The sequence below is a fragment of the Mytilus californianus genome, unplaced genomic scaffold, assembly GCF_021869535.1.
Source record: "Mytilus californianus isolate M0D057914Y unplaced genomic scaffold, xbMytCali1.0.p SCAF_18, whole genome shotgun sequence".
NCBI classification, from domain to species: domain Eukaryota; kingdom Metazoa; phylum Mollusca; class Bivalvia; order Mytilida; family Mytilidae; genus Mytilus; species Mytilus californianus.
Genome location: NW_026262666.1, coordinates 5,357,230 through 5,378,219, shown reverse-complemented (window position 1 = coordinate 5,378,219; position 20,990 = coordinate 5,357,230). Strand labels below are relative to the sequence as shown.

At 32.4% G+C, this 20,990-nt stretch overlaps 2 protein-coding genes across 6 annotated transcripts in view; one reads left to right on the top strand and one right to left on the bottom strand.

Annotated features, from left to right (window-relative positions):
- Positions 1 to 545: 545 nt before the first annotated feature.
- Positions 546 to 6,054, top strand: LOC127726791 (uncharacterized). The gene is made up of 5 exons (XM_052234247.1): positions 546 to 583; positions 1,506 to 1,599; positions 2,864 to 3,529; positions 4,397 to 4,786; positions 5,782 to 6,054. Exons 1-5 carry the CDS (start codon positions 546 to 548, stop codon positions 6,025 to 6,027), a joined length of 1,434 nt encoding a protein of 477 aa, XP_052090207.1. The 3' UTR covers positions 6,028 to 6,054.
- A 7,317-nt stretch (positions 6,055 to 13,371) lies between these two features.
- Positions 13,372 to 20,990, bottom strand: part of LOC127726604 (synaptotagmin-1-like) — a 75,098-nt gene continuing 67,479 nt past the window's right edge. For 4 of the 5 annotated variants that reach the window (XM_052234024.1, XM_052234021.1, XM_052234023.1 and 1 more), the window contains 2 exons: positions 20,730 to 20,863; positions 13,372 to 16,490 (listed from right to left, as the gene is read on the bottom strand). In XM_052234024.1, coding sequence (XP_052089984.1) covers positions 16,305 to 16,490; positions 20,730 to 20,863 — 320 coding nt within the window. In that variant the 3' untranslated portion in view covers positions 13,372 to 16,304. Of the gene's footprint in view, positions 16,491 to 20,429; positions 20,564 to 20,729; positions 20,864 to 20,990 lie in introns of all 5 variants that reach the window. The other variant, XM_052234022.1, reaches the window with a different exon arrangement.

Here is a 20,990-nt window from a genome sequence, read left to right as displayed (position 1 = left end):
TCTCTTTTTTGTTGATCTGATCATTTTTTCTGCTTACAAATTCTCTCCATCTTCCTTGGCTTTTGCCCAAAAAACAAAAAAAAAGGGAAAACATAATTTGCATTAAAGAACAATAGCTCCAATCAGGAATCGACTGACGATTTCGGCCATGTGACTTATTTGTAGATCTTGTTTTACTGATCATCTTTGCAACTTAAAGTGTCTATCTTTTTTAAATAGTTTTCAAAATAATAGACAAACAAGCAAAAAATAGTAAAAGTTGTCAGTTAAACTTTTAAAATATTTAAAACGCTCGGCAAGACTCGCGGTTTAAATTTAGAAAATTTTACCGTCTCGAGTGGAGAAATATTGTATATCACTCACTGCAGTGATAAAATATAGCTTCGCCGAGCCATATGATGACGGATAACGATAAAGTTGATGAAGATGCATTAATTAATTATTTTTTATTCTTCAAGAGGCAAAATCATATAATACATTCACATTAGAAGGAACCGTGGTTTGCGACGATGAAGATAACTTGAAACTCCCAATTAGTCATAAAAATGTTGACAACCTTGACTGAACCTGAAAATTGTCCCAAGTAACAGACATATGATAAATGTATGTATTATCTAATTATAAGGTAGACCTGTTATATCTGTCTTATCTAAGTACCGGTATTACAAAATATGTTACTTATATGGATAGAGGTTCTTATAATCATCGGCCATGTTGAATCTTCTCCATTCGGTCCTGTCTATCCAATTACTGCAGCCGTTTTTCGTAACAGATATTCTGATGTCGAATGGAATGAAACTCTCGATCGATTTAAGAATGTAGGTGGGGATACCGTTATTTTCCGAGCACCTGCTTTGGAAGTTCGGACAAAATTTAGCCTTGACAACGACCCGGATTATGCTTCGTGTGGGTCTTTGTTCGGAGAGTCTAGTTGTTATGACACTGCTACAAAAGATTTGACTGGAAAAGGATTAAACGTCACTGCCGTTGTAACCTACAGTAACGACGAAAACTACGGCACGTCCATTCTCAGTTGTCCTGAATATGACAAGCGTCTGAACAGTGCAACTAACAAACTATATTACAGAATAGTTCTACCTGTACTTCCAGTAAGGTACGCATTGTCCGTTTAACATAAAATCTCAATCTTATTTCCAGGTTTTCAATAAAAAAATAATTTAAAAATATATCTTACTATCTTATTTCAAAGATTTCAGTAGAAGCTTAAGAATATATCTCAAAAATATATCTATCGTATTTCCAGGTTTGCAAGAGAAGAATATTCTAAACATATATCTATCGTATTTCCAGGGTTGCAAGAGAAGAATATTCTAAAAATATATCTATCTTATATCCAGGTTTGCAAGAGAAGAATATTCTAAAAATATATCTATCTTATATCCAGGTTTGCAAGAGAATAATATTCTAAAAATATATCTACTAGTACCTTATATCCAGGTTTGCAAGAGAAGAATATTCTAAACATATATCTATCTTATTTCCAGGTTTGCAAGAGAAGAATATTCTAAACATATATCTATCTTATATCCAGGTTTGCAAGAGAAGAATATTCTAAACATATATCTACCTTATATCCAGGTTTGCAAGAGAAGAATATTCTAAACATATATCTATCTTATATCCAGGTTTGCAAGAGAAGAATATTCTAAACATATATCTACCTTATATCCAGGTTTGCAAGAGAAGAATATTCTAAACATATATCTATCTTATTTCCAGGTTTGCAAGAGAAGAATATTCTAAACATATATCTATCATATTTCCAGGTTTGCAAGAGAAGAATATTCTAAACATATATCTATCTTATTTTCAGGTCTGCAAGAGAAGAATATTCTAAACATATCTATCTTATTTCCTGGTTTGCAAGAGAAGAATATTCTATAAAATTTATCTATCTTATATCCAGGTTTGCAAGAGAAAAATATTCTAAACATATATCTATATTATTTCCAGGGTTGCAAGAGAAGAATATTCTAAACATATATCTATCTTATTTCCAGGTTTGCAAGAGAAGAATATTCTAAACATATATCTATCTTATTTCCAGGGTTGCAAGAGAAGAATATTCTAAAAATATATCTATCTTATATCCAGGTTTGCAAGAGAAGAATATTCTAAAAATATATCTATCTTATATCCAGGTTTGCAAGAGAATAATATTCTAAAAATATATCTACTAGTACCTTATATCCAGGTTTGCAAGAGAAGAATATTCTAAACATATATCTATCTTATTTCCAGGTTTGCAAGAGAAGAATATTTTAAACATATATCTATCTTATATCCAGGTTTGCAAGAGAAGAATATTCTAAACATATATCTATCTTATTTCCAGGTTTGCAAGAGAAGAATATTCTAAACATATATCTATCATATTTCCAGGTTTGCAAGAGAATAATATTCTAAAAATATATCTACTAGTACCTTATATCCAGGTTTGCAAGAGAAGAATATTCTAAACATATATCTATCTTATTTCTAGGTTTGCAAGAGAAGAATATTCTAAACATATATCTATCTTATTTCCAGGTTTGCAAGAGAAGAATATTCTAAACATATATCTATCTTATTTTCAGGTTTGCAAGAGAAGAATATTCTAAACATATCTATCTTATTTCCTGGTTTGCAAGAGAAGAATATTCTAAAAATATATCTATCTTATATCCAGGTTTGCAAGAGAAGAATATTCTAAAAATATATCATCAACATGGTTTGCGTCTTTATTTTTTATACCAAAATTTCAAAATAAACTTAAAATGACAGGTATTAAACATCCATGTGTTCTTTTTTTCTTATGAACTGAATATCAATTTAATTTCTAATTAATGCTCCATGGCTTAAGTGTTCTTTGTGTTTATTTCACAGTGGCAACTGTTCTTTCCCAACAGGCAGTAAGGTTATAGTATTGCTGTCAGTGTTTTCAGGAGGGGATCCACATGAAGTATTACTCAAAAGTGCTGCCAGTCGGAACATCTTAGTTTTATTAGGACTTCCTGCCAAACCGCAGAAGACATCCATTTCAGTATTTAATCTCATACCAGCATACCTAGCTTGGACAGAACGTGTTTTAGAAGACCATAAAACCAGATATTCTCCGTCTATGTACAAAACAATACTCGGTTATTATTCCCGTGATGAAATACTTCTCAGTGAAATCGAATTATCTTTGATTCAGTTTTATAAGTTAATTGCCAGTACCGTTCATGACTTTGGGAAGAAGATTCTCGTCTCGGCGAACATAGATCTAAGTCGCCTTACTCAAAACAAGACTGTTGCAGACCATGTGCAAGGATTTTCAAAATTTTCTGACCGAAAATCCGCAAATATCGACTTCATCGCTGTACACGAAGGCCGAGGATATGGTCGAGGTGGGTTATATTGGCCGACGCAGGTAAATCAACCAATAAACGCTTCGGATCCAAAACTTATGCAAATCTTACAACGACGTCATCTAACGATAAGTCCAAATGCGACATTCGGCGAAGTATTCACCGGAAGCGTACAAGAAGTAAGACCATAACTTTATGAAAATATTGTTTTCTTAACATTATGAAAATATTGTCTTTATAACATTATAAAGATATGGTCTGCATCACATTATCAAAATATGGTCTGCTTAATATTATCAAAATATGGTCTTCATAACATTATCAAAATATGGTCTTCATAACATTATAAATATGTTCTCCATGACATTATTAAAACATGGTCTTCATAACATTATCAAAATATGATCTTCATAACATTATCAAAATATGGACTTCGATATAAATAGAAAAGTGTACATTCCATCTTAGCATTATACCAAGCTCCAGTAAAAAGTGAACCTAACTGAGACTACCAAAGTTTTGTAATGTACACGAAATTTCGTATACAGTGAAAAAAACATGAAGATAATAGACTTCGTCAAAAGCCGACAAGATTCCTTAAATGAAAACGTAACATAAGGCGGGGTTAGATTTCTATGTTTTTTTTTAATAATCAACCCTTCCCCATTCCTTTTCTCTAGATATTTATGAGTCGTTTATAAGTATTGTAACATGTAGCTGCTGGTTTTTTTTAACTAAGATTGTTTGTTTTATTTATGAACAATTTTGTTTGATGTGTGCTGCATCTTAAAAACAATATTGTTTTTAAATGTAACGAATATGAGGTAAATCATAATGCCATATCCTTTCCTTTTGTGGGCTTCAAATGGTTAAAACAGTCATATATTCCCGATCGGTTCATGCGATTTCAATGAAAAATTGGACGGTAAAGCCAAACAACAAACAATCATTTTGTATGAATTATTTTAACGTTTTATGTGAATGGAACAACAAAATGAAGAAGTGAAACGTAACTCATATACAATTTTACATCTTTATTTTCACAGCTATTTCAAGGTCTAAGAAGCTACAGGAATCATAACAAGAATACATCTGATCTGTGGCTGTTATTGGAAGCAGAAGAAGACTTGATTGACGATGTTTGTCTTCCAGTAGATACTAAGGCGTCTGGTAATTCTGATCCTATCGACAGAACCAGTAAATCTAGAATTGATCGTTCCCTGTCTGCTACTGGTGCAGCAGTGCAGAAAGTTATGGCGTTTGCTTACGATCCAGAGTTTACATGTACCACAAAGAGCCAAACGGCCCCATTAGTTGAGGAGATATCAACAGATTCTGGTCGACCAATCATAAGCAACTGCTCTTTCCATTCGTCTGCTAACAGATCTGTAGTGGTGATCGGGTACAATCTTGAGGGTGAAACACAAGGTTTTCAGGTATTATCTGTCCTTCATAGCTATACCTTAGGGTCTTTAAACAATAAGATAAAAATCTTTATTTATTGATCTAAATAGATACGGACATATTTTTACGTTTTTTTATGCTAAAAATGCCACGCTCCCGCCTGAATTCGCGCCCTCTGAAAAGAACTTACTAGATTGCAAATATATGGTCAAACTTTTTAGAAGAAATAAGAAATATATAGTACGATAAATTAATGACTGTCATACAAGTGAGAGGTTTAGCTAGCTATAAAACCAGGTTTAATCCACCATTTTCTACATAAGAAAATGCCTGTACCAAGTCAGTAATATGACAGTTGTTATCCATTCCTTTGATGTGTTTGAGCTTTTGATTTTGCCATTTGATTAGGGACTTTCCTTTTTGAATTTTCCTCGGAGTTCAGTATTTTTGTGATTTTACTTTTTAATGGGTGAAATCAGATTAGTCTATACGACAAAGTTGACCATAGACAATTGGGGCTAAGACATCGACCATTGATCTTTTGTTCTATACGTGTGGTATGGTTCTAACAAAATAGTGTTTCCGGTATATTTGCTTCCCATCTGTTTGATCTTGAGTGTATATGATGGCGTGATACTAGGAGAGCTTAAAAGCAGTATCATATGCTTTAGAATATAGTAATTAAATATGCCAAATATCAAAATTTCGGGTATAACACGGGTATTATCCATATTTTATCGTTTGGCTCCGAGCTTTATCCTTATTCGGTCTCCGGGCCCTTTGAACAATGTTTGAGGGCTCTGACAAACACTAATTGGACTCCCGCTTCAGCCGATAGGCGAGCTCCGGTCTCCAATTGAACTGCGGAGCCCTTGTTATTACAAGTTCAATAAATTGTGTTCAATCTTAAACGATGCTCATGGATTGATATCCCGAGGACGTACATTCTACCACTTGTAATACCGAAGCACTGTTATTAACTTTTAAAAATTTACATTATATTAATTGTTTTCGTGTTATATTTTAGGTCGATTGGCCAGATCGGGACGGCAAGCAACACCAGGACCACGTAAATGGATACTATTTTGAATTAGACTATGGTGAGCAGCATGGACTGATTCCGTCTCTGGAATATACACAGCTATATGACCCGTATGACGTGATTTCATTGGCTGACCACGGCTACGTTAAAGTTCAAGCAATTGGAAGTTACCATGGTTGCAGTTTTGTTTTTGACTATCGACAAAACAGACTGAGTGACAATGACACTTGAGAAATACTATGAAAATAAATTATTTTTTTTTAACACTTTGTAAAGCGTAGCAGGTTGGGAGCCACTATATAGCTAAGCCTCCTCGCAGGATGTACTTACCCTTTCGAAACACTTAAGTTCATCTCTGGAATTCGTTGGGTTTCCTGTCTTTAGTTGTGCTTAGTGTTTTGTACACTGTTGTTTGTCCGACCGTCCTTTTTTCTTCTTCCAATGACGTTGTCTATCTTTCTCAAAAACTCAAATTCGTTTTCTCATTTTACATCTTTTCTTGTTTTGCTATTATATTGTCACAAAAAGTTCACGCTGTATTGACATCCTAACTTGACCGTAACTTAAACTAACCGTAAAATGACCTCAGTCACATGTTCGCCTCGTTTTCTGGGTAGGTAATCGTTTATAGAACCACCCGCTTCCTAAGTGAATCAGAAATAGCAGCAAATTTATAAAAAAATGAATGTAGAGGAAGATGTACTCGTGGATCGGAAGCGGGGTATTCATTTACTTTCTTCCGGTTTCTTTGATTCGAATTTGAATTAGTATACGTACGTATATATGTAAGTAAAAGAAAGTCACAGAGAAAAGTGACATCGACGGTGTTTAAATTTTGAAAAAGAAATCCGTTCAAAGTGAAAGTTATTATAATCAAAACTCCATTTAAGTAATTAGGGAAATAATAAAATAGATAGATGGATGGCTGCTGAACGTCCTGGGGCAAATTAAATGCATATTCAGGACGAAAACATTATAATGTGATATTAATATAGACATATTTTTTAACTAGACCTACACGCTGAGTCGGATTTTTAATGTGCTAGTTGACAAATTAACAGTTCACAAGAAGACATGTCACCCTTCCTGGACAGATTATTCTGACCCAAAGCCGACAAGTCTTTGCTCTTTCTCATAATTGACGTATGCTTAGCGGAGAAGCAGCATATGCCCAATTTTCACTTGAACTGTTTGGTTTAACCCGCACAGGGAACGAACCCAAGACATCCCGCATTCGAGGCAAGCACGCCTACCACAAGACTGCCGAGGCGGTTAAAATTGATAGGAGGCATTGACAAACTTTATTTGTGTCGATCTAGTAGTCTTAGTGTTTGGAAATTTCCGTTTTTATTTGAATTATATTCAGCGATATAGGAGCATATTTAAAGAGAAAAGAACCATCTGCTTGAAACTAAGAATACAGGAGATTTGGGATTTGGGGGTGTACGTCAAATTCTCATTGGGACAGCAAATCAACACAAATAACTAACAGACAGATGTCAACATACAGTACAGTTTATTCGGTTTTTTTTTAATTTCAAAAGGTTTCTTTCAATCGATTCATTGCCAAAACAAAATTTACTAATAAAATAAAAGGTAACGATAAAATGATAGATTTAGAAATGAGTTAGAAAGTTATGTTCCAACTACCACGGGTGGTTAACTTGGTTGGTTGTTGCCAGTTTATAGGTCCGTTGTGGTCATATATATAGGTCCTTAGTATTCAGTATACATCCTTCGCTTCATATTGTTGGGTTTGAGCGTTCCTGGTAAACGGTTTAATCCAAAAAGCGCTTCGCCGGAACGGGGTTAATCCAAAAAGCACTTCGCCGGAACGGGGTTAATCCAAAAAGCACTTCGCCGGAACGGGGTTAATCCAAAAAGCACTTCGCCGGAACGGGGTTAATCCAAAAAGCACTTCGCCGGAACGCACCAAATTTGTTATTTCCATTCTCTCTTTTATTAAAAGGTATTTAGGTTAAGTTGTTTTCTACGATAAAACTAAATTTACCAAAGACTGAAACCTTAAATTAGGACGGTTTCATGTAAAAGGAAATTGTACGCCCTTCACAATTGTACAAAGATTTATACCCGAGACTACTCTCAGTTTATACATACGGTTAGCAGTAAATTAAGGTAAACATATTTCATCACCTGAAACTCCAATACTCAATTATTGTAAGATTAGAAATATATAAACACGTGGAGCGTTGCTTCCTCACCGCCTCCGTTTGCTCAGCTCGGGTTGGTAGAGTGGTGGCTTACTCAGGTCCAATCCGGCGGTTCGAACCATGGCTGAAACCGTGCACGGTGCCAATTTTCACGGGGAGGAAAATAAAAGTCTCCAGTTACAATAAGCCCTAACTGAAAAAAGCGACCATATGGTGGTTAAAAAAAAGATTTAGAGAATTAACCAGGATATTGTAAATATGTTATACTTTGTGACTCTTGAAGTAGAGAAATTACCGGCGGCTTCCCTTGACCAAGTAGATATATAACACCGTCCATTAGGTGGACTAGTCAGTAGAGTACTTATATTTACCTCTCTTAGTGGAAAGGTAGCAATGATAATTGTGACCGGAGCCACAGTCTAGAACTCCAGCTGTACAATGGTAATTTAGAAATGAAAATAGTGCTCTCCGGTACACACGCATGACACATGGGCTGATTCAAAGGATAAGTGATCGCTATGATTGCATGCCATATACAAATTATAGTGAAAGTGGTCAATTCTTACACTTGAATTATTAGTTTCAAGAGCAGACTGAGTACAACCGTATGAGAATCAGAGGCAAGGCAAGTAAGTTTATTTTAAAAGGGAACACGAAAAAAAAACCCTAACAAACATTGGAACAACTCTAATTCAAGACATCCGCCCCCGCTTCCAACAAACATGCAGAAACATGAAGAAACGGATAAATACGGTGATGATTATATTGTATCAACACATTGTATCAAAACATGGTCCTTTGATGAAATCTGGGACTATTTATATTATGTCCCAGATGAAATCACTATCGTATAACTATAGCTGGGACCAAAATTTGATTGATGTTGTTTGCGTAACGTCCATTGGCAACTATTTCATGCATGTTCAGTACAATCAGGGACCAACAGATAAATGTGTTACGTAGTTCTCCTGGATACAGTAATGCTTATATTATACGAAGACATTATTTAAATTATTGAAGAAAAAACCCAATTAATGTATCCAGGAAAATTCAAAATTTTAGATTTGATTAGACATCGCCGCATTCACCATGTTTTCATGTAGATGATGAAGAACACTTGTTCAGTGTTCCCATGGCTTTTCGACAATGAGTAATTAACTAAACTGCGAATCGGATTTAACAATTTCGTCATACATCAATTCTACTTTTCCCTTCTTAACTTGTATGGTCACTAAATCTGTGTCAAAACACAACAATTTTAACTTTGCGTATTATTTTCCATATTATTTTGTGGTGCTGATGTAGCCAATCATTTCGATAGCAATCTGAGTGTTCATAATCTAATAAATTTTCCACTTTTACCTGTATAATTCATACACATCAAGATCTGTATTCATTTTTGATAATAATTTTTTTTTACCATGCAGCTGTTAAATTGCTGATTTAGTTCTTTGTACCACATATCCAAAAGTATGCGCTTCATTTTCTCCAAGTTCATGGAGAAAATGTTTATCACTTGTATATTCATTAAATATTTAACTGTTTAAAAGGGTTTATTTGTGGCAAGGTACATGTATGCAGAAGTCCATTCCTCGGGCCCAGTAATCTGGTAACATTGGGTAATGGATTTCTGTCAAAGTTGCTGTGAAAAGGGAGATAAGAAACTTTTGTAACATATTTAACTGCAAAGCACAACTTTTGTTGAGGTTGTAAAAACACTGCAGTACACAAAAATTAAATCAAAAGCACTTAAAACGAAGACACTCTTTAACTTAAAAGACAAACAGTATGATATGAACATGCATTAATTTCATTGAACTTTTTAAAAGGACAGTTTTGTACACTTTTTATGTCTCTGAATTAACCCTCCTCACCCTTTTTAACATTGTTAAAGGTTTATGCTGTAAGCAATAGGACTTTGAAAGATCTAGTTTATACATGTATTTGGTATGGTGTATTAACATGAAAATATCATTGACTTTGAAATACACAAAGTTTAAGGAGTTAGTAGGATTGTTTACTTTCATATGTAGATGTGTAGTAAGGTTTTTTGAATTAACTTTAAAGGTCCATGATTTGGATAAATGCTAAACTGTTTTATTGCTGGCCCAAGTTGCTCAATATTTAATCATATCTAATCTTGGGTAAAATGCAATATATCATTACTTTATGATTTTAACCAGCAGTTAAACTGGTTGAAAAACTGAGTCCTGGTCTATAATTGTTATATGGTATTTTTTGGTTTGTTTTGTTTAAATATGCATTAAATTTTGCTGAAAGGGTTAACATTAGGATCCAAATATGATGTGTACCTTGCCACTGCTGGTGGAGTTTTTCTTCCCGAGGGTATCACAAGCCCAGTAGTCAGTACTTCTGTGGTGACATGAATTATGATTGATATGGTCATGATTATAAATAAACTGTTTACAAAACTTTGGATTTCCAAAATACTAAAGATTTTCTATTGGCAAAACTTTTAGGAATTTTGGGTTTTTCAACTAAGTACATTATTTGGCCTTTTAACTTCTTTCATTCAAGCATCACTGATGAGTCTTCTGTAAAGAAACGCCCGTCTGGCGTACAAAATTTCAATCGTTGTATTTATGATGACTTTATTTGCATCCACTCCCGATAGCCTCTATCAAAATACCTAGAAATAGAAAATTTCCAAATGGACCAAAAATGGAAACTGAGTGCCTTGTGTAACTTTTCATAATAGAACAGTTTTAGCTACATTCTGCTATGATATGAAATTCCCAATTTTTCAATCTGTATAAGTTTCAAAGAAATTAAAAGATATTTTCATGTGACCTTTTTATCAAACATGGTTGAAAGTTCCTAACAAACCAATCTGATCCATAATGAAATTTGCTTGTTCTGCTCACTACAATCATTTTTACCAACTCAACATTTAAGGATGTTCGCTCCTCGTTTTTAAATTTTTGCCAGATATTCAGAATCCTCTGGCTTTATCCATGTAGTGCACCACTAGTTAGTTAGTCTAATATTGTGGAACTCTAAGAAGAAGAAGAAAAAATTTATGCAATAAACTAACCAGATATCTGTGAGACCTATGGTAACCCTATTTTCTTTTTGAACTGAGGGCAGTTTAGTTTGAGGCATTTGAAAAATAATAAAATGCTCCGCAGGGCGCAGCTTGATACGACCGCAGAGGTCGAACCCTGAACAGTTGGGGCAAGTATGGACACAACATTCAAGCTTGATACAGCTCTAAATTTGGATTGTGATTAAATATTTGACACAGCATAGGTTTCTGACACAGAATGAATGTGGTCTAAGAACTTAAAAATTTTAAATTGGACATTCAACTATTATGGTCCAATATCCCAAATCTAAATACATGGTTAGATTCAGCATATCAAAGAACCCCAAGAATTCAATTTTTGATGAAATCAAACAAAGTTTAATTTTGGACCCTTTTGACCTCAATGTGGACAAAGTTGATAATGGGGCCCAAAAATCAAAAATCTAAATACATGGTTAGATTCAGCATATCAAAGAACCCCATATATTCAATTTTTGTTGAAATCAAACAAAGTTTAATTTTGGACCCCGATTTGGACCAACTTGAAAACTGGGCCCATAATCAAAAATCTAAATACATGTTTAGATTCAGAATATCAAAGAACCCTAAGAATTCAATTTTTGTTAAAATCAAACCAAGTTTAATTTTGGACCCTTTGGACCTTAATGTAGACCAATTTGAAAACAGAACCAAAAATTAAGAATCTAAATACACGGTTAGATTCGGCATATCAAAGAACCCCAATAATTCAATTTTTGATGAAATCAAATAAAGTTTAATTTTGGACCCTTTGGACCTCAAAGTGGACCAATTTAAAAACGGGGCCCAAAATCCAAAAACTTAATACACGGTTAGAATCAGCATAATAAAGAACCCCAAGAATTCAAGAATAAAACCCCATTGTAATTGGTCAAGAAATAAGCAATTTATACGAAGTATCTTCTTTTGCACAATACTGTGCAATTGAATATTTCTTGCTATTGCGCAATACTGTACAATTGACAATTTCTTGCTATTGCGCAATATTGTGCTATTGGATATTTCTTGCTATTGCACAATACTGTGCAATTGAAGATTTCTTGCTATTGCGCAATACTGTGCAATTGAAGATTTCTTGCTATTGTGCAATACTGTGCAATTGAAAATTTCTTGCTATTGAACAATACTTATTTTATAATAATATACACATCCTGTTTGGTGTGTATCTCCTACCATATCATTATTATTTGCTTTTAAATATAAAACAGAAATAACCAACTTAAAATGGAAAATTTTAAAAGAAAAAAAAAAGGAAAAAAAGAAAAAAAAGGAAAAAAAAAAAAATCCCCCCCCCCAAATTTTTTGAACCCCCTTATGATTGATCACCCCCAAACTCAATCCCAGCCTTCCCTTTGTGGTATGGTACCTTGCAGTACAATTTCAGAGAGATCCATACACTTGAACACAAGTTATTGTCTGGAAACTAGAAAAATGCTTATTTTTGGCCCCTTATTCCTAAACGTTTTGGGCAATTACCCCCAAACTCAATTCCAGCTTTCCCTTTGTGATATGGAACCTTGTAGTACAATTTCAGAAAGATCCATACACCTACACACAAGTTATTATCTTGAAACTAGAAAAATGCTTGTTTTTTGCCCCTTTTTGGGCCCCTAATTCCTAATATTTTGAGGCAATTACCCCCAAAATCAATCCCAGCATTTCCTGTGTGATATGGAACCTTGTGGTACAATTTCAGAGAGATCCATACACCTGAACACAAGTTATTGTCTGGAAACTAGAAACATGCTTATTTTTGGCCCCTTTTTGGCCCCATATTCCTAAACGTTTTGGGCAATTACCCCCAAAACTCAATTCCAGCTTTCCCTTTGTGATATGGAACCTTGTAGTACAATTTCAGAAAGATCCATACACTTACACACAAGTTATTGTCATGAAATTAAAAAAATGCTTGTTTTTTGCCCCTTTTTTTGCCCCTAATTCCTAATATTTTGAGGCAATTACCCCCAAAATTAATCCCAGCATTCCCTGTGTGATATGGAACCTTGTGGTACAATGTAAGAGAGATCTATACACTAACACACAAGTTATGTCTGGAAGTTACAAAAATGCTTATTTTTGGCCCCTTTATGGCCCCTAATTCCTTAACTGTTGGTACCATAACCCCCAAAATCAATCCCAACCTTCCTTTTGTGGTATTGAACCTTATGGTAAAATTTCATAGAGATCCATTCACTTAAACTAAAGTTAGAGTGCGAAAACCAATGTGTCTTCGGACGACGCCAGACGACGACGACACCAACGTCATACCAATATACGACTGCAAAAATTTTTTGCGGTCGTATAAAAACAAACACAAGATAAAAGACAAGACAGATTTATTCACCAAAAGAGAAAAAGTTTCTACAGTAATATAGTGGAATGATAACTATGTGTGACCTTTATAGTTTAACCTTGACAATGTACATCAATCTACTGTCAAGGTCAGAGACAGTGAAACCTTTATCTAACCTTGACATTACCAGATGTTAAATTTGTCCATCCATTCGTCCATAAACATGTTAAAATTTAATAAAAATTTGGTATATATGTTAAAAATAGATTTTGAACATTTGAAAATTCTGCTTAAATTTTGAAATTAGATGTAAGAACATTTGCATTCTTTTTTCTATCAAACAAAATATTGAAGAAAAAAAATATAAACATACAGACTGACAGAACTTGATGGACAAACCCTTTTCTGTGAAAAAAAAATATCATCAAAATACTGTTTCCATAGTTCTTATGTAAATAAACAAACAATTTCTATAAATAAACAAAACACTGGTCCCATACAACCATGGAATTAAGACAATAATTCCCATAATTCTCAACTCAGTATACTATGAAAGAGTTGTCTCCCTTCCCCAACCCTGAGAATAACTCAAATTTATCCATGTGTGGCCATTTGTAAATAATTTGTTACAATAACTATTTCTTGTATCTGCAATCTACACAGTAAACGTTGATTGTGATGCCCTTAAATGCAAAGAAATTCCAGCTGGATTAGATTGAATATCAATACATTGGAAAAATCAATGCTGCTTATCTTCATGAACAATTTAGCTATTCAACTATGTATATGAAAAAAACAAAACTTTTTTTACCTGTCATTTCAGACAAATTTTAAAAATGGTTGTCAGTGTGAACTAGAACCTCATGAACTCCATATATTATAACATTAACTTGAGGCCCCAGATGGGTCATGACAATGACTTCATTCAAGCTATAAATAGCAAAAGGAACAAAAAAATTATAAATGGCCTAAGGAAATTTTTTTTGGGTAAGACGCTACAAATAAAAAGATTTTACATTTGTATACTACTGTTCACAACACAAAATCATCTTCTTTTTACATAATGTTACAACAAACTTTCATTATATTTTAGAGAATAATTTGTATTTACAAGTGAAATTTAAAATAATTCAACATTATTTCCATATACTTTTATCAAATCTTTAGTATCCTTACCAGCTTCAAGAAAAAACAAAAAATAATCATTTAGTATCATACCTCGTCTGGGCTCAGGGAGATATGAATTTGGTGAATGGTAAAATCTTGACTTAAAAACTTAACAGCATTTATAACCTCATCCTGGAACTAATGTATTTATATTCAAACAGATTTAAAGTTTTCAGGAAACAGCGAATGGAATCACTCCTCAAATAAAAATATGAGGGTCACATTTGAGTGATTTTATAAATAATTGAATGTGCAAGCTTCACAGAATCAATTCCTTGATCACTTTGAAAAATCCTATGTATAAATCTTTTTCCCTTTTGTCTTAAATGTACAGAAAATGAATGACAGCAAAGAAAACTTAACTCTATCACAGAACAAAATCACCGCTATAGTACTCAAACTTCTTACTCCAACTAACAAGCCAATATCTATTTACAGATAAATTTAATTTGTTGCTGATTATTATCCAAAACTAAGAGAAAGAACATTCAGTGTTCATCAATATCAGCTGATCTTTTTCTTACAAAGTTTTTATTTATCATAAAGATACCATATTTGCTAAATTATTTTGTTGTGCTGATGTAGTCAATCATACCTATAAACATATCAGTAATCTTAGTGTTCATAATCTTATAAATTTTCCACTTCATCTATTGGCTGTGCTTAGCCAATCAGAAATGGTAATATATTTTGCCAAATTATGTATTCATTTTGATCAACCAATCAGAATTGGTGATACACTTTCTATGTTATGTATTCCATTGTTCAGCCTATCAGAGATGGTGATATATATGTCTAATCTGATTGAAGGAATAGTGATTCAAAGTTTTTTGCAAAGAGGAAAATTAATATAGCAAATACAGTACAAATATTTCAATAAAAATATTAATGAATGAAGCTAATAAATGCTAGTCCAGCTAACATCCTAATGTGTTGCACTTGGTTTATTTTAACCAGTATATATATATATATATTTTCTCAAATTAGAATAGTGACCTTACTTTTCTTAACTGGCTAATCAGATTAGACTTTTTGTCAATCTTTTCATCTGGTCCCTGGGAAACCAGTTTGATTTAAAATAACCAGGTCTATTTTGTGTTTTACTCACATTCTATCAGTAACATTAAGTATTTTAAATAAACAATAAAATAACAATTTTGTATTACATTAAAATCCTTCATCATTATGCTCTGATGTGAAGATTATCTGATATTCAAGTTTAGCCTTATTATGAAAAACATTGGGGAAACAAAATTTGAAATAGAAAAAATATTTAATTGTATTTCTTTTTTCAATTCTTTTTTGTATCTATTATTTCAACAACACAAATAAAACAAGTTAACAAGTTCGTTAAATACATAATAACATCATATTCAAATAATTTTGAAATATATTTGTGACAGTATTTTAAATATGATTTTTACAATATTTCATATTAAAAAAAATCTACTACTTCACAAAGGAAATCAAATTAGGAGAAATTTTGGTATACGTTTCTCAAAAAACTCTATAGACAAGTTTTCAACAATGACTTTTTTAATACTTTATAATCATGTAACATTTTTTACAAATCAACATTTCAATGTGAACTTCTTTACACCAAAAATGAACACTACTTCACAAAAGTGACCTATATCAGATCTGCCTATGAACTTTGAACCTTACTACAATGTGTGAAAAAACACGTAAAATTTACAGTGAGTTTTATGAATTTATATGAATAACAATAAATACATGGATTTTCTGTTGATTGCACAAGAAGTTCTACAGATCCTACTAAAGTTATCTCCCCTTAATTTTTCTCTGGTACTTCCTGTAGTGTGTGCCACTGGGCAATAGGTCGCCTTGGGTTGGCAAGCATGTCACTCCAGTGACGCAACTCTGTTCCACTTGAGTTGCAACCTAGGTTAACACGTCCAATTGGCTCAGATGTTCCTATTCTGTCATAATCTACGACAGTAACTATCAAGGATACTTTCTGGAAATGAATAAAAGTTAGAATTATTTTGCTGATTTCTATTCCAAGAAAGCTCTACTACACACAATTGGCCCCTTTTAATGGCACCCAAATAGATTAATCAGTCAAAAAGAACAGATAAAATTCGTCTATAATTGATTGAGTGTTGTATAAATGAAAAAAAATAAAAAAAATTACATCTCATCAAAAAGCAATCTTGAAACAATAATACTGCTTAATTCAAATATGATCTAAATAGATGATTGTTTTTTGCTGGCTCTGTTATTCTTACAAATTCATTTTAATTTTCTATATAAATATACTACAGACATTGATATTTTTCTATTTTTTTTTCACATTTCATGAATTAATGCTGTAAACTTTCAGATTGTGAAAAGTAAAATTACAAAAATACCAAACGCCGAGGAAAATTCTAAACAGAAAGTCCCTAAGTAAATGGCAAATTCAAAAGCTCAAACACATCAAACAATTATGGATAACAACTGTCATATTCCTGACTTGGTACAGGCATTTTCTTATGTAGATGTTTTTGTGAATGTTTTTAAATATAGTATGTAACTATATTGCAATAATATTAGTTTATGGCTTGTATATTAACTTTACATGAGGAATTTTGCTATTTTCATGGTGAGAATAGAGACATAAAACCTGCTTGCCTTTGCAGGGGGTCTCAGTTCAATGCTCTCCCCCACATTAACAATCACTCCCACATTAACAATCACTTACAATAACTTTTTAATGGGTCAATAGATGACCCATTTTGTTTGACACACTTTGAAAAATTTGTCTTATTTATATTCTGTTTAATTCAGGTTTGAAACATTGCCACTAGAAATTAGGCAAAAATGCATGATTTTATTTCTATAAATTATTATATTTACGTATACACTGTCAATTTTCATGTAAAATATCAACACTTTTCAGTTATATTAATACATTTACTCGATGCTGGATAGTCCAAGAATGGAAAATTCTGACCAAAGAAAGATAACCCCAGTCAAGCAATGCATAGGAAAGTATTATTCTTGACAATACTGTTGATCATTATTACTTCTGGGAAACAAATTTTTCGTGGATTTCATGTGTATAGGTGAACCAAAATTTACATATTCCACTATGTGCAAATTTTGCTTGTTTGGAGACTTTGGCAAAGCCAGGAAACCAAATATTCACACAAGCATTTTATTCCTCAATCCACAAGAATTGGTACCAGCAAAAATGAATGAAACCACAGTATCAACATCTATCATAGACTTTCGTTTAAAGCAGCAATCTTGAACTTTAAAGTGTAAGATTTTGCTGTGTGTTTTACATCACCCTCTAACTTCCAGATGAAAAACAGAAGTAAGAGTCCTATTTCTTTCTATGGGTTTTGTCAAGTGTCGTAGGGACTACATGTGTGAATCTATACCCCATATTTCTTGTTTTCAATAGCTCTATATACAACAGACACAACACACTCATTAAGGTGGTACCAATCACCCTGACTAGACTTAATTTGGCTCATTTAATGTTCATAAAATTTTTACAAAATATTTACTTTGACCCTTGAAAAAAATATAAAATTTTCAAAAATCTTGAACCACATACTTTATCGGAAAATTTTCATTAAATATATAGCAGTTTGACAAATACTAATTTTGGTCATTGAGAAGCTTAATATTTCCTTAACAATAGAATGTGACTAAAACGTTCAGCTGATTTTTACAGAATTATCTCCCTGTAATGTTATGTACCACCTTAACACTTTTCTGAAATTCAAAAAATGACACCAGGTCCCTGTTGTATTCAAAGTCAAAATGGAGTCAGTATAACACAAAACAAACTACTGATTATTGAATGAAAATGCTTGTACTTTATAATTAATCTCATAATGATAGACCTAACAAGAACTAGTTCATGCATACTTACCATTCTAAAGTACCCACAAGGTGATTAAATTAAAAATCCCTCTTTCAGGTGAATTTCACTGTGAATGCTAGGTATTGTGGAAGATTCACTCTTAAATATCTCTTTTAAGATGTAATAGGTAACAGTTATGTTAAAGTCATAAATCTGAGTGATAATCTCAATTCACCAGCAATCTCCCTGATTCACAGTGAATCACCCAAAACCAGCCAGAGTGATTTTTTTTTTACTAAAACACCTTGTGTTTACTGATAATAAACATTCTTACAACACAATTTAATATGTACAGTAAGAGACCACCTCAAAGTTGCAGCTTTTTTTCCAATTAAATATGATTAAATTTGGATTGTCATTTTCATCTCTCACTATGAAGTTTTTGGAGACCAATATAATTTTAAACACTGAATGGCCAGTGCATATTTTTTTCACATGCCCATGTGCCAGGAATAAGTAGGTGGTAAAAACCAAATGAAATTATATTTGTTCTAAAAAATAGAATGCTACACTTTGAGACAGTCCACCATAAAAACAGTTCAGTGACAGATATTTGTCATGTCAATTGTCCTTAGAATCAAATGGTATAATTTGATTTGAAAGAATTCAAAAGTAAACATAATTAAATAGAAAATTTAATCAGAGAGGAGATACTGAATTGAAAGACAAGAAAACAATACTTAAATTTGGTAAGATGCTACATATGAAGTGAAGAAATTATGTTTGATTAATTTTGGAGATAAAAAACCAAACTATTTTGAGGCAGTTTTTCAGGAAATAGACATAATTTGGAAAGTTTCAGGCTAATTTTTTTCCTTGTTAGCATGAAGATTTTGAAAAGCATCAAACTGCCCATGAAAATTCAATAAAAGTACCTTTAATTCCACCCGAATCTAAATATAATATTTTTGGAAAGGCTCTGTTCACATAGAAGAATTTAATACTAATTCAGAAATGAAGGTTTAAATTATTTTGGTCATGGCAGCAGGGACTAATAGATAAATGTATTAGTCCCAGATGGCATTTACTATGAAATGATTCCAAGGACCTGATGTGCATTGTTGAACAAAACAAGTGTTCACTCAAAACTATTTATTGAAGTGCCAGTTAATGATTGAACTAAAATAGTGTTGAACAATACTAGCTTCTGTGCATTATAAAAAAAAAAATATTTTCTGCATTTACACAATTTTCAAAAAGTGCAAGAAAACTAAACTGAAAAATTTGTCAATAAAAGGGAGATAAGTCATATATAGCATATGGGTGAAAAACACACTAAAAGGGAGCGTGCAATTTTATTGTCATTCAATATTTGGATCTAATCTGAAACAAACCTATAAACTAGTTTCGTGTATGGGAGACAATCCATTACTTTAAAGGGAGGCAATCAGATTGAAAAGGAATGTAATTAAATTGAGAATCACTGACTGTTATAATATTTGACATTCCAACTACTAGTAATGCTATTTAAGCTTGAACAACAAAGACAGCAAACAGTTGAGATATTATATTGTTAGATGCCATTAAACAATTCTGCCATCTTCTTCCACAAAAAATAAACAAAAATATTTTGGAACCAAAAACAGAAAGCAATAAATATCCTCATTTGACAAAAAAAAAAAAAAAAAAAAAATTATGTTAATCTATTAAATTTAGCAGTATATAATTAAAAAAATGAAAAGAGAAAAAAAAATAGTAATAACATTAAAGAATTAAAATAAAGATCAAAGGAACTTTAATAAATCATTTGTATTATAATTAACTATATAAATAATAAATAATTCCTATATTTTTATAAATCAAGTGTCTTCAAATAATTTATGCTAATAAAAGAACGCTAATAAATGTATTTATAATTCCTACACTACTGCTGTTTTCTCATTTGTTTTAGCATTTTATAAATTTTGAAGTTGCTGATAATTTGCTGCAAAGATGAAAGAAGATTAGCAGATGTTTGTTACTATGACAACATAGAATATATGTGTTAGTTGTCACAGGGAGCTATGTTCTACAGTGCAGCTTCACTACGACTGATACCTGAACTTGTTCAAAAGGAACTTCAAATGTGAAAGACTCGTTATAGTATGGATTCAACGTGAACTTCTTTATCGTGGTTTTCTTCTTTTTTACACGCTTCCCGCTTAGCATCAAACTAAGTTTTACATATGGATCTGACAAGAAAAACAATACAAAAATAACAATATAAATAGAAAAATAAACACACATGCTTGTATAACACCAATATCTTGCCTTTTTTGCAATGGCAAGAAAAAATTAAACCTGGGAGGCAAATGTGAAATAATTAGAAGGTCAAAAGGTCACAAGGTGTGAATGTACCTGTATCTGTTCAAATGGAACCTCGAAAGTGAATGATTCATTGAAGTAGGGATTCAAAGTACATTTCTTTATGGTAGTTTTCTTTTTCTTTAGACGCTTGTTTCCCTGATACAAAGCAATTTTCACGTACGGATCTGGTAAACAAAATGAAACAAGATTAGTTTATGTCATATGTCAAGATATTTCCGCAAAATATAAAAAGATGACAACTGCTGTGTATTCAACATTACATTAAAATATCTAAAAAAAAACTACCTGTAT